Here is a 15,453-nt window from a genome sequence, read left to right on the forward strand (position 1 = left end):
ATTTCACCTTAAAATAATCGCCTATAACAGGTGGCCTTGTGATGCATTGTAGTAAGCAATATATAAAGTGATTGCCACAGCTGTTTTTGAGGTAAGACTGTGTAAGAAATTGCATTTTAACGTGTAAAGTACGACGTAAAAAAGTCGTTAAGCTTAAAAAAAATAACGGATAAAATACAGATTTACGTTATACTATTTTTGGTTGGGGGGGGCCAAGCGATTTAGGTATGCTAGGTGAATTTAAATTTGCCATCAAACTGCATCATTTTACATATCAAATTAAAGCCCTTGAGTAAAGAAAGCCAAAACTGAAAACATTTTTGTCATAGCTAGGGACAGGCATAAAAATTTCAAATTAATTCTATTAACATGAATTGTTGTTTATTGGAAGAGAGAACTTCTCAGAAACAATTTGACACCAAAACCAATCTTCTACTGTATTGCTAAGTGAAGTTATGACTTAAATTACTGTCGAACATTGGGCCATTTTCTCTGATAAGACTTACCATAGGAGTGCATGGGGGACTTGATAATTTTGTGCCCCCTGTCAATTTTTTTTGTTTTCACTGTAATTTAATCTAATTTTGTTGAATATTATGTATGTTATCATTTTCAACACATCTGTGAAATTTTGCATGAAAATTCAAATTTTAAGGTGGTAAAAAAGTGATTTTTATGCTAATTTTGGTCAAATTTTGTCATTTTTCGGCCATTTTGGGCCCATTTTAGGCAAAAACAATGATTTTTCCCAAGCGATAACAAAAAACTGCTTTCTCCCAGCAAATAAGTAAACTGGAATTGTTATGTGAAAAGGATGAAAGTTTTTGTCAAACCATGTTTCCCTTTTGTCAGAAGATGAATTTTGGGTCAAAATAGAATTTTTTCCCAAAAATGCCCCTTTTGACCCCTTTTTTGACCAAAACGGTGATTTTCACCAAGGCATATCTCACAGAAAAAAATATTCAAAAGTGAAGTCAATGTTGCATTCTGCTTCCTAAAGCATTGAATCTGTTGTCAATGCAAACTAGAGCATCTGAAACAGATTAATTTTGGTTTTATTCATCATTTTCTCCAAAATGGTGTTTTCAGTGGCACAAAATGGCACAGATTTACATAGGGCTTTATTATCAAGTAAAATAAATAGCGCCCTCGCTCAGATGTGCCTGTCCCTATCATAGCACTTTCCGTAACAAAGTTACGGTACATCTTGTCGAAGATTGACTTTCATCAAAAAGATTCTGCTAACAAAATTCCCCAAAACAGCATTTAGGGGTGTTTCTAGATCTTAGTCTCATGGCGATAGCAGCTTTTTTTAATGGAACTGCTATCAAAATCCCTCTAAAATTCCATGTGCGACTAGCTCATCACCATAAAAAATCATATATTTGGGTCAAGTGAAATATAGAAAACATATTTAAATGTAGGTTTCCTTCACCGACCTGTTCTCGAAAAAAAATTCAATTTTCTATATAAATATGCAATGTGTTTGGGCCCCAGTCTAGGCGAATTACGCTGACTAGCAATTGTGTTAACTAAGACTTGCCTGGGATACCTAAGCGATTCATGGGGGGGTTAAATAAAATGCTCTGACTAGGCCAGGCCTAGCAAAAGGCTTTATACACAGTTTAGGTATGAGAGGCAAACCTAAAACACATTTGCTAATCAGCCAAAGTGGCTCAAACCAGGGCCCAAACAATTGATGCATATTTACGATGAATTACATAGTCTCATAGAAATTTAAAAGAAATGATCTGTAAAGGTCAGTACTCCTACTTCCCACGCACAACTACTGACTGGAACACCCGGACGCCGACGGAAGACATCACGACAGCACCAACTCTGCAGTTTCAGGAGGCAGCTCGCAAAGTTTGTTTTTGCACACACTCACATATTCGCACGCACATTCGACCTGACCTAAAGTAATTCCACCAAAGTTGGCGATAGTACGACTTTAACTAGTTGAAGCTGCCGACTCAACCATATCCATATCCAGATCCAGAAATATATTGTCTATAGGCCTACTTCACTTGACCCAAGTGATGAGATAATCGCACATAAAATGGAATTTTAGAGGGATTTGTTATAGGGTCATGTGTCATATGGTGGGGCACATTTGCGTTACAAACACTGATTTTGATAATTTGTCCTCCTTTTCACTTAAATTGTAACATGTCTAAAACTATACATTCCAAGGAATGCAACTAGCAAAAATTAATGTTGGTATACAGGGTGTGTAAGAAAATATACAGGGTGATGTCATGAAAAAAAAATTTTTACTAGTAAATGTATAATTTATTGCATTTGCTACTGATATGGAATACTTCAAATGTAATCTAATTTTGTGGCAGGCAACACTATGAGCTTAAATAAAATGTATACTTTTGCTATGTTATGATTGACCAAAGTGGTGATACAGGGTGTGAAAATATACATAACTTCACGCAACAAATGTAGGGTCGCATGTCATAAGTTGGGTACAATTTCCATTACATGGTCAAAAATCGACAACCACTTGGTACATCAGTGTACATGTTGTTTACACCAGCAACCAAATGTAGTTTTATTCACTAGAATTGAGGGGTGACCTTATAAGCTGCCCCACAAACTCTACACTTTTACTGTTCACATTAAAAACAAAATTGTTTTGAATAATAAAAATTTATAAAACTTCATAGTTTATATCAAAGAAAAAAGTAATTTATACTTTCATGCTTTATAGAAGTTTTATTGTGGCATGTTATTTTGGAATTTATATTTTTCCACCCTATAAAATGATGGAGCAGTCCATCAGGAATAGAGTAACCAGAAGTGGTTTGCGGATTTCCCATCACCAGAATCAGGTTTGGGTCAAGTACACGTCGAGTTCCGCTCTTTTGTTTATTTCACCTTAAAATAATCGCCTATAACAGGTGGCCTTGTGATGCATTGTAGTAAGCAATATATAAAGTGATTGCCACAGCTGTTTTTGAGGTAAGACTGTGTAAGAAATTGCATTTTAACTTGTAAAGTACGACGTAAAAAAGTCGTTAAGCTTAAAAAAAATAACGAATAAAATACAGATTTACGTTATACTATTTTTGGTTGGGGGGGGCCAAGCGATTTAGGTATGCTAGGTGAATTTAAATTTGCCATCAAACTGCATCATTTTACATATCAAATTAAAGCCCTTGAGTAAAGAAAGCCAAAACTGAAAACATTTTTGTCATAGCACTTTCCGTAACAAAGTTACGGTACATCTTGTCGAAGATTGACTTTCATCAAAAAGATTCTGCTAGCAAAATTCCCCAAAACAGCATTTAGGGGTGTTTCTAGATCTTAGTCTCATGGCGATAGCAGCTTTTTTAATGGAACTGCTATCAAAATCCTCTAAAATTCCATGTGCTAACTAGCTCATCACCATAAAAAATCATATATTTGGGTCAAGTGAAATATAGAAAACATATTTATGTAGGTTTCCTTCACCGACCTGTTCTTGAAAAAAATTCAAATTTCTATGTAAATATGCATTGTGTTTGGGCCCCGGTCTAGGCGAATTTCGCTGACTAGCAAATGTGTTAACTAAGACTTGCCTGGGATACCTAAGCGATTCATGGGGGGGGTTAAATAAAATGCTCTGACTAGGCCAGGCCTAGCAAAAGGCTTTATACACAGTTTAGGTATGAGAGGCAAACCTAAAACACATTTGCTAATCAGCCAAATTGGCTCAAACCAGGGCCCAAACAATTGATGCATATTTACGATGAATTACATAGTCTCATAGAAATTTAAAAGAAATGATCTGTAAAGGTCAGTACTCCTACTTCCCACGACTACTACTGACTGGAACACCCGGACGCCGACGGAAGACATCACGACAGCACCAACTCTGCAGTTTCAGGAGGCAGCTCGCAAAGTTTGTTTTTGCACACACTCACATATTCGCACGCACATTCGACCTGACCTAAAGTAATTCCACCAAAGTTGGCGATAATACGACTTTAACTAGTTGAAGCTGCCGACTCAACCATATCCATATCCAGATCCAGAAATATATTGTCTATAGGCCTACTTCACTTGACCCAAGTGATGAGATAATCGCACATAAAATGGAATTTTAGAGGGATTTGTTATAGGGTCATGTGTCATATGGTGGGGCACATTTGCGTTACAAACACTGATTTTGATCATTTGTCCTCCTTTTCACTTAAATTGTAACATGTCTAAAACTATACATTCCAAGGAATGCAACTAGCAAAAATTAATGTTGGTATACAGGGTGTGTAAGAAAATATACAGGGTGATGTCATGAAAAAAAAAAAATTTTTACTAGTAAATGTATAATTTATTGCATTTGCTACTGATATGGAATACTTCAAATGTAATCTAATTTTGTGGCAGGCAACACTATGAGCTTAAATAAAATGTATACTTTTGCTATGTTATGATTGACCAAAGTGGTGATACAGGGTGTGAAAATATACATAACTTCACGCAACAAATGTCAGATTACATTCTTGAAAATATTTTCTTTAGAGGGTATCCTACATTTATTTTAACTGCATTTTCGGATTCCTGGGGTAAAAAAAGCTTTCCAAAAATGTATACTTTTCCAATCGTAGGGCGTATAATTCTCAAGATCTAATACAACAATTGAAAGCCAAAACGCATGTTGTGACTGAAAATCTTGGCATTTGTGTGTAAGTGAATAGGAAAAAATTGAGGTTCTTGTGACTTGCGGTTCTCAGTGAATACTTGTAAACATGATTAGGTAAATTAATAGCTGAATATGAATAATGAATGATCAAGCTTTCATTTGATGTGTGATTTGCATGTATAGCACACAATTTGGCAATGATATAATTTAAAATTCAAAAAGATGCCATGTCTCCACTACCGCTTATCCACTACCGCTTATCCACCAGGTTTATCTTCGTTAACATTTTGGTATTTTTCACTAATTAAACAAATTAGCATTCCAAATTGAGAAACATATTTGAAAATTAGAATAATCAGGCTGTATAATGAGCCCAAACTTGATGCAATTGGACCAAAAATAGCTCTGTGACAACAAGTTAAATTAGAAAGAGGACAGAAAAATGTAACGCCACCAGGTATTTTGGGATCCCACTATAAGACACATGACCATAGCAGTTCCACATAGAAAATCTGCACTATCATGAGACTATGCTGTTTTTGTTTTTGTTTTAAATTGAAGCATCAAATGTAATGTTGGCTGAATATTTTTGATGAAAGTCAATCTTTGACAAAATGTAACTTTGCTACGGTACATGTCAGACATTAATGCAGTGTGCACATTAAAGACTGTCACAGGCTATTCGAAAAGAGCAGGGGATCATCCCGGTACTGTTGACTGTACTTCAAAAATAGACTCATCTGCTCTAGGTTCCAGAGTAAAAAAATAGGTACAGCTTGTCTGTACGCAGTGCGATAATACTCATACATATGAGGGAGGCACTTATAAGGAAGAAGAAGAAGAAAGTGCTATGACAAAACGGTTTTCAGTTTTAGCTTTCTTTACTCAAGGGCTTTAATTTGATGCAGTTTGATGGCAAATTTGAATTCACCTTTCATACCTACACAGTTACACTGTAGAAAAAGTACTGAAATGAGTTTTTAAAATAATATTTAAATGAGTTTCATTTTCTTGCTCGCTGCACTCGCAACATATATCTCTAGACCATTTGAGGTTTGCAAATTGGGATCTAAACAAATTTGGCATGGGTAAAGGGGCGGTTTGGCACGTGTAAAAGGGCGGCCGTTCTGAAATTTACCCCCCCCCCCCCACCCAGAGGGGGCTCATAATTATTGCACAGCCCCTCATGTCAGTCAGCAGTACCCTATGTCTGCATACATGTTTATCATGATCGTAGTCGACTGTAATGTTGTTGATGTATCAATACCATGATAATTATGTCTTCTAATAGTAAAAGGATTGCAGAGACAAAATGTCAATGATTTGCCAAACTCAAAGTAAGCTTTTTCGCAGTTCCAGTTGAAACTCATGCTTCCAACCGGGAGTTCCAAGAAGTGCTGTGTATGTGTCGCTGCAGTTTAGCGTGCATTCACACTGTACGTATCGTGATTCATGTGATTCCAATGACATGCTAAAATTGCTTCCTCCTCCCCTCTCGACCAAAAAATGCCCCCCCCACTCCAGGCAGGTCAAAATTGCTCCCTCCACTCTCCTCGGCTGGCCAAGTGAATATATGAATGTGTAATTTGCAATTTGTTGAGCAAAGATTTTTTTGTTCCATTGGCTAAGTATGTATGTGACTGGACACTGAACCATGGCATACACAGCACTTCTTGAAACTCCCGGTCTGAGCCGTATTTAGGTTTCAATTATTGGAACAGCCAGGGATCATAAGTTATTCAAGAACTCTAGCTTCGAATTTGCACACAATAGGTACGCATTTGATGCTAGAGTGTGGTATGTTGTTATTATTTTTTGGACAGAGTTGACATTTTTTGCAACAGATATTAGTTTTTCTGTTAATGTTGAAATTTGGATGAAAGTTATTTTGATGAGTCAACTGTATCTTTAGAGTAAAGACTAGTAGACTACCTATTTTGAACAGTCCAAAATTTGATTGAAATGCAATTATTTTAGCAAATTATTTTATGATGCGATTGCTCATTGTGATCGGCTGTGTTTCTGATTGGTTTAACTTTCATTGATTGAAACAAGCAACTACAATGTATACAAATATCCAACCCAACCCCAACCAAAAGTAGGGAATGATGGTAAAGTGCATTGCCCAGGGAAACAACACATTGACACAAGTGGGGTTTGAACTCGCAACATGTGGATTATGAGTTGAGCACCTTATCCATTCGGCCACACATGCTCCTCGAATTTAGTCTTGTGTACATCTTACTTAAGGGGGGTACTACACCCCTGGCCAATTTTTTTGCCTATTTTTGCATTTTTCTCAAAAATAGCACATTGGTGACAAGTAAGATATGTATATTATAGGGGCAAGGACTACAACTGCTGTACTGAAAATTCAGCAACTCAAAGCAAGTAGTTATTGATTTATTGATCAAATATTGGTTTTCCCTCATTTTTGACTAACTCCACAACTGTTGTCTGTGCTGAAATAAATTTCCAGTGCAGTAGTTGTAGTCCTTGCCCCTTTAATATACATATCTTACTTGTCCCCAATGCGCTATAATTTTGAGAAAAATGCAAAATTGGGCAGGGGTGTAGTACCTCCTTAAAGCATAAATTTGTGTTTCATTCCAGAGGCTACTAGACAGCAGTCATCATGGGCAGCAAAAGTTTATGCATCACCTATCTACTCTGGCTAATAGGCGGTTGGATTGGACTCCATCATTTCTATCTCTGCCGAGATCGACATGCTTTCGTATGGTGGTGCACATTTGGGGGCGTCTTTGGACTTGGCTGGTTTCGCGATCTATGGCGAATCCCTTCCTACGTGGAATCTGCAAACGAAGGCCAGGCTTTTATAGAATATTACACATCTCTATTGAGAACTCGACAAAAACCTTATTTTAATATAACTCGATTCGCTGGTCAACTTGCAGTAGGATGGTTTTTCGGGTTACTAGCGACATTAACAATATCAGAAGAATTTCACAGTGATCACTTCTATGTGCGTGCAATTATTGTACCATTTGCCGTCGCTGTTGGTGTTCACCTTGTCGGTAACATAGGTAGAGAACAGGTGTCATTGACCTCATGCCTTAAGGGGTCGTACCCTCTTTTACTGTTATTCTTAAGTGATCCAAATATGTTAACTTATATGAGTTTACTAAGTACCATTATGGCACAGAGGAATAGAGATTTTCGTCGCACACCAGACAAACAGAGAGGATTTTGTACAAGAGTGTTTATATTAGCTTTTGCAGGTATGTTATTCAATTGTTTTAAGAACAGTCCCAATCCCAATATTTTAAAATCAAAACATTTTTTTGTTGTACATACTATGTACCACAATCATAATGTTACAAATTTTATTCTAGATGAAGCAACTTGATCCCATCATTTTATCGGTATTTATAAAGTTTTATTCATAAATGGTATTAACCCTAACTAAACCAAATTTCACTAAATCTCGCTATTAAAACCACTGTGTGCATGCATCCCACGTGACTTGATGACGCAATCAGCCGAAGTCATAGGGAATCGCTGCCCGGGGCAGCATAACCTCTGTGGCTACAGGTTGGTGATCTTCTGCGCGGCATGCGAGGGGTTGGAGGTTCAAATCCGGGGTACCAAGTGACTTCTTTCTTCATCTTCTCTCTTTTGTCGTTTCTTCTTTCCCTTCCGATAGCAAAAAAAACATGTGTTCAGTTAAGGTACATTTCCATGAGGCAATGGAACAATAGCAGCACATGTTTGATGATAAGTGCATGCCATGCATATGAACACAAAGATGCGTTTGCTATGCAAATTTTTCAAAGTAAATCAAATGCTGGGTGCACTAGAAATTGTTTCAAGGGGGGGGGGTGCATTAAGGGGGCACAAAGCATAAAATGTCAGCAAAAAGTGGAGGTAAGTGGAAATATTTGAGTTTATTTGGGGATGGGCAAGACCTCTGACTGAAGGACATTTGCCCCCTCATGCCTCCCCTTGGTGCCACCACTGGTTTTTGCTGACAATTTCATCATTAAACTACAGGTGGAAAACAATGACTTTCTGAAAGCTGGTGTTGTTTGTTTGTTGCTATCAAGCTCAGAGATGAGAGAGTTAGTGGTTCACTGATGAATCTATCAGCAAAAACAATAATTTTGTTTCGCTTGGTTTTGACAAACTTTATTTAGATCTTATAAAGAGTTGTTGAAGATTGCAGATAAAATATACAAAAGCTAATTTCATTTCTTCCTTCTTTCTTTCCTTCCTTTCCTCCCCAGGTTCTCTCATAATCACCATGTGGTGTTCATTCCTATATTTCAATGCATCAGTCACTACCGAGGATGGCGAGACCATCAAGCTAAGAGATTCCATTGACAACTTTTTCAATTCTCGGGTTTGGAAGGACTTCAAGGAAACCTTGCGTAATATTTATGAGGATGCTAAGGTCAGAGGTTGGCAGAACGTTTGGAATGACTTTGTTAAGGCGATGGATCCAGAAGGAGAAGAAAATGCATACCAGGTAAATTTGCTGTATTTGAGTTTATTTTTACTATTGATACAAGACAAAATGAGCTGTCCAAGCCTCACTAATGGGTTGAATGAGCTTTAGGACATATAACTTTTTTGTTGTTGTCTTCTTCTCTTTGATACTTCACAACATCCCTGAGGACTGAAAATGGGTGATGCCAGGATGTATGGCCACATTGACCCCCATTTTTCAACTCTCTAATCGAATGACACCCTGTTTTGTTTTAATATCACCAAATGACATGTTTCATAAATTCTGAACGGATTATAGATAAGCTGTCACAGAATGACCCATTTATTAAATTGTTCTGAACGGATTATAGATAAGCTGTCACAGAATGACCCATTTATTAAATTGTTCTGAATGGATTATAGAAAAGCTTTCATAGAATTACTCCTTTTTTTCTCTCAATTCAACATAATTGTGTCTTTTTTCCCCATCTTAATTTTTCACTATTTTACTCAATTTTAAAGTCAGTTTGACCGAAATTCCTTCCCACAACACAATACGCGCAGTAATAGCACCCACGCCAGGGATCAAGAGATTCCTTCCCACAACACAATACGCCAGCAGTAATAGCACCCACGCCAGGGATCAAGAGATTCCTTCCCACAACACAATCGCGCAGTAATAGCACCCACGCCAGGGATCAAGAGATTCCTTCCCACAACACAATCGCCGCAGTAATAGCACCCACGCCAGGGATCAAGAGATTCCTTCCCACAACACAATACGCCGCAGTAATAGCACCCACGCCAGGGATCAAGAGATTCCTTCCCACAACACAATACGCGCAGTAATAGCACCCACGCCAGGGATCAAGAGATTCCTTCCCACAACACAATACGCGCAGTAGTAGCACCCACGCCAGGGATCAAGAGATTCCTTCCCACAACACAATACGCCGCAGTAATAGCACCCACGCCAGGGATCAAGAGATTCCTTCCCCTACCGCAATACGCGCAGTAATAGCACCCACGCCAGGGATCAAGAGATTCCTTCCCACAACACAATACGCGCAGTAATAGCACCCACGCCAGGGATCAAGAGATTCCTTCCCACAACACAATACTCGCAGTAATAGCACCCACGCCAGGGATCAAGAGATTCCTTCCCACAACACAATACGCGCAGTAATAGCACCCACGCCAGGGATCAAGAGATTCCTTCCCACAACACAATACGCGCAGTAATAGCACCCACGCCAGGGATCAAGAGATTCCTTCCCACAACACAATACGCGCAGTAATAGCACCCACGCCAGGGCTCAAGAGATTCCTTCCCACAACACAATCGCCGCAGTAATAGCACCCACGCCAGGGATCAAGAGATTCCTTCCCACAACACAATACGCGCGCAGTAATAGCACCCACGCCAGGGATCAAGAGATTCCTTCCCACAACACAAGACGCGCAGTAATAGCACCCACGCCAGGGATCAAGAGATTCCTTCCCACAACACAATACGCGCAGTAATAGCACCCACGCCAGGGATCAAGAGATTCCTTCCCACAACACAATACGCGCAGTAATAGCACCCACGCCAGGGATCAGAGATTCCTTCCCACAACACAATACGCGCAGTAATAGCACCCACGCCAGGGATCAAGAGATTCCTTCCCACAACACAATACGCGCAGTAATAGCACCCACGCCAGGGATCAAGAGATTCCTTCCCACAACACAATACGCCAAGTAGTAATAGCACCCACGCCAGGGATCAAGAGATTCCTTCCCACAACACAATACGCTGCAGTAATAGCACCCACGCCAGGGATCAAGAGATTCCTTCCCACAACACAATACGCCAAGCAGTAATAGCACCCACGCCAGGGATCAAGAGATTCCTTCCCACAACACAATACGCCAAGCAGTAATAGCACCCACGCCAGGGATCAAGAGATTCCTTCCCACAACACAATACGCTGCAGTAATAGCACCCACGCCAGGGATCAAGAGATTCCTTCCCACAACCCAATCCGCGCAGTAATAGCACCCACGCCAGGGATCAAGAGATTCCTTCCCACAACACAATACGCGCAGTAATAGCACCCACGCCAGGGATCAAGAGATTCCTTCCCACAACACAATACGCGCAGTAATAGCACCCACGCCAGGATCAAGAGATTCCTTCCCACAACACAATACGCCGCAGTAATAGCACCCACGCCAGGGATCAAGAGATTCCTTCCCACAACACAATCTGGCGCAGTAATAGCACCCACGCCAGGGATCAAGAGATTCCTTCCCACAACACAATCGCCGCAGTAATAGCACCCACGCCAGGGATCAAGAGATTCCTTCCCACAACACAATCTGCGCAGTAATAGCACCCACGCCAGGGATCAAGAGATTCCTTCCCACAACACAATACTGCGCGCAGTAATAGCACCCACGCCAGGGATCAAGAGATTCCTTCCCACAACACAATACGCGCAGTAATAGCACCCACGCCAGGGATCAAGAGATTCCTTCCCACAACACAATACGCGCAGTAATAGCACCCACGCCAGGGATCAAGAGATTCCTTCCCACAACACAATCGCCAAGCAGTAATAGCACCCACGCCAGGGATCAAGAGATTCCTTCCCACAACACAATCTGCGCAGTAATAGCACCCACGCCAGGGATCAAGAGATTCCTTCCCACAACACAATACGCGCAGTAATAGCACCCACGCCAGGGATCAAGAGATTCCTTCCCACAACACAATACGCGCAGTAATAGCACCCACGCCAGGGATCAAGAGATTCCTTCCCACAACACAATACGCGCAGTAATAGCACCCACGCCAGGGATCAAGAGATTCCTTCCCACAACACAATCCGCGCAGTAATAGCACCCACGCCAGGGATCAAGAGATTCCTTCCCACAACACAATACGCGCAGTAATAGCACCCACGCCAGGGATCAAGAGATTCCTTCCCACAACACAATACGCGCAGTAATAGCACCCACGCCAGGGATCAAGAGATTCCTTCCCACAACACAACACGCGCAGTAATAGCACCCACGCCAGGGATCAAGAGATTCCTTCCCACAACACAATACCCGCAGGAATAGCACCCACGCCAGGGATCAAGAGATTCCTTCCCACAACACAATACGCCGCAGTAATAGCACCCACGCCAGGGATCAAGAGATTCCTTCCCACAACACAATACTGCGCAGTAAATAGCACCCACGCCAGGGATCAAGAGATTCCTTCCCACAACACAATACGCGCAGTAATAGCACCCACGCCAGGGATCAAGAGATTCCTTCCCACAACACAATACGCAGTAATAGCACCCACGCCAGGGATCAAGAGATTCCTTCCCACAACACAACACGCTGCAGTAATAGCACCCACGCCAGGGATCAAGAGATTCCTTCCCACAACACAATACGCTGGCGCAGTAATAGCACCCACGCCAGGGATCAAGAGATTCCTTCCCACAACACAATCGCCAAGCAGTAATAGCACCCACGCCAGGGATCAAGAGATTCCTTCCCACAACACAATATGGCCGCAGTAATAGCACCCACGCCAGGGATCAAGAGATTCCTTCCCACAACACAATACGCCGCAGTAATAGCACCCACGCCAGGGATCAAGAGATTCCTTCCCACAACACAATACGCGCAGTAATAGCACCCACGCCAGGGATCAAGAGATTCCTTCCCACAACACAATACGCGCAGTAATAGCACCCACGCCAGGGATCAAGAGATTCCTTCCCACAACACAAAACGCGCAGTAATAGCACCCACGCCAGGGATCAAGAGTCGGCATGGGCATCTGAAATTCCTTCCCACAACACAATACGCGCAGTAATAGCACCAACGCCAGGGATCAAGAGTCGGCATGGGCATCTGAAATTCCTTCCCACAACACAATACGCGCAGTAATAGCACCCACGCCAGGGATCAAGAGTCGGGATGGGCATCTGAAATGACGTAACCAAACCGCAAGATGTAGCCTAGGTCTAGACCAGGGGTCCGCAAATAGCGGCGCGCGCGCCACATGTGGCGCGCCGTGGCTTCCCGAGTGGCGCGCGGCGCCGTTTAGATTAAAAATATATATATAAAAAAAATCAAAAATCAAACACTTTGATCAAACTTTGCAGGAATATCTCCAATATTCTATATTTCAACATTAAACAATGCGATTCCCATGTTATATCCTTGTAAAGACAGGCTAAAATAGTACAAAATGTTGCACCAAATGGCGCAATATGCACCTCAAATTCCAAAAAATCGATAGCTTCAAAGGGGGACATCTCCTCTGACTCCCTCGGCGACTTTCAGCAGCCAAGTTGAGTGGCGCTTTGCAGTTTTCTTTTATTTTATGTGGCGCTTCAACAAATCTATTTGAGGAAGCCTGGTCTAGACAATAGGCGGATTAGCGGCCATTTTGTTTCTGCATGATGTTATTCACGTGTCGATATACTTAAGTACACAAATATATAAGTGAACAGGTTTACAATTTTTTAATTATATTTTGAGTATATATAATATATTCTGTAGTAAATCGATCAAATGACGGTGATTGTTCAGGTATTATATGCTTGATAGAATTAAACTGTCTGACCAGCTAGTATTCTCCTCCGCAGTCAGTGTGATTCCAGTTACTCCACGTACCGTGTTGCGAAGGTGGAGAAGACTAAAGCTGTATTGACGAACACTTATGCGTTAAAAATGATGTAGCCTAGGTCGAACAATAGCGTGACATAGTTCCCGACATTACCCCTATGAACAGGCACCCTCCTGACCCACGCACAGGGTCAGCAGAGCGTATAGGACACATGTGCAATATCCGTCCAGTGCAATGTATGCTACAGGATTGCCCAAGATATGCAAAGATGGCAATTTTGGACAACTTACTTCCGGTAAAGAAACATGATCCACATATTCCTGTAAAGTTTGTGGAGGCTTGCAGGTTTTTGCCTCATAAATCATAAATTATAGCGCTTCCATGTATTGTTTTTTTTTGTACTTTGCAGGTGTTAGGGGTTGATCCAAATGCATCAAGTGAGGAGATTACTAAGACGTACCGCAAACTAGTCAGAGTGTGGCACCCTGATAAACACAGGAACAAAGACACAGAGGAAGGGGCAGCTGAAACTTTCATGAAAATCCAAAAAGCGTACGAGACCTTATCTAAGATTAAAGCGAGGAGGTCGAGGAAAAATGAGCAGAGCAGAAGAGACTAATGACTATATTTCAAATTCATACACTCCTAGATAGTGAGAACCAATCAGATCAAACGTTAGCACAGGTGTTAGCACTCTGTGTAGTACACAGTGCTTTCAGATGCATTCATTATTCTTACAGGTGGATGCGGGTAGAGAAATTGTACAAAAGAATGCATTTGTACTCAGATGTTGATCAATGCGTCTAATGCACTCCACCCTATGGGACTTGTGCATTGGGGCGCGTTCTCACTATGCCTGTTTGATACCAGGACGTGGACTCGATCCTACATCGAGTCCACTTCCAAGCATAGTGAGAATGCGAAATAAGTGGTTTCGATCCTACATCCAGGATGTAGCATTGAGACCACCTCATTGAGGTGTCAAACAGCATAGTGAGAACGCGTTTACAAGTGGACTCGATCCACTTATACCGGTAATGTTGTATGCACAACCTTGATGGCCGTCGCACAGTGTCGACGCCCTATACGATAAATATAAATTTAATACTCTGTTGGTGAGCGACGGGCGAGTGGTATTTCACCGAACGCAAGAAAAGGAGTTCTATCTGATTGGCTAGCAATCGATCGCTTAGGTCGCTTAGTAGTCAACTACAAACTCAAAATGGAGCAAAGTATTCAATTCGATTGAAATCGATATTCTATTATTGAAGTAGATAAAGAGAGTGATAGTGTGTCAATAATGTACATTGTATTGCACCTTGATATTACATGCATTCCTTTATATAATTATGTTCTCAAAGAGTTGAATATGATCACAATTTTTTTACCCAGGATTTCAAATTTTTACCGCTGAAATTGCAGTTAAACATATCCACAGCAAAATACCGGTCCTCACTAATTAGTGTATTTAATTTCCAGTTAGTGTATTTAAGATAAAACCTGTGATTTTCCTGACAACAAATAAAATTTTCTTGCAATAGAAATATCATATGGGATACTGATATGGTAGGCGCAACCGCCACAACGTGGAGCTGCTACGCCAGTAGCTGACTTTTTGCTCCGTGGAGCCAAATTGACCAATCATGTTAGAGTTTTTCATTACTCGGAGGTAAAACTGACCAATCAAGTACGACTTACTCATTACGTGAAGCGAATTTATTCATTAAGAATTTGCCAGACGAGCGTCACG

General features: G+C 40.9%; 1 protein-coding gene across 1 annotated transcript; it reads left to right on the forward strand.

Annotated features, from left to right (window-relative positions):
• The first annotated feature begins 2,836 nt into the window (after positions 1 to 2,836).
• Positions 2,837 to 14,557, forward strand: LOC140167916 (dnaJ homolog subfamily C member 22-like). Its single transcript, XM_072191207.1, has 4 exons — positions 2,837 to 2,970; positions 7,247 to 7,872; positions 8,878 to 9,119; positions 14,113 to 14,557. Exons 2-4 carry the CDS (start codon positions 7,269 to 7,271, stop codon positions 14,320 to 14,322), a joined length of 1,056 nt encoding a protein of 351 aa, XP_072047308.1. The 5' UTR covers positions 2,837 to 2,970; positions 7,247 to 7,268; the 3' UTR covers positions 14,323 to 14,557.
• Positions 14,558 to 15,453: the final 896 nt, after the last annotated feature.

The sequence above is a fragment of the Amphiura filiformis genome, chromosome 13 (assembly GCF_039555335.1).
Source record: "Amphiura filiformis chromosome 13, Afil_fr2py, whole genome shotgun sequence".
NCBI lineage: Eukaryota > Metazoa > Echinodermata > Ophiuroidea > Amphilepidida > Amphiuridae > Amphiura > Amphiura filiformis.

What these genes read in the sequence shown, in the direction of transcription:
- LOC140167916 (XM_072191207.1), top strand. Translation starts at nt 7,269, where the DNA reads ATGGGCAGCAAAAGTTTATGCATCACCTATCTACTCTGGCTAATAGGC. An exon ending in GTTTATATTAGCTTTTGCAG is followed by an intron (nt 7,873 to 8,877) that starts GTATGTTATTCA and finishes TTTCCTCCCCAG; the next exon opens with GTTCTCTCATAATCACCATG. An exon ending in GAGAAGAAAATGCATACCAG is followed by an intron (nt 9,120 to 14,112) that starts GTAAATTTGCTG and finishes TGTACTTTGCAG; the next exon opens with GTGTTAGGGGTTGATCCAAA.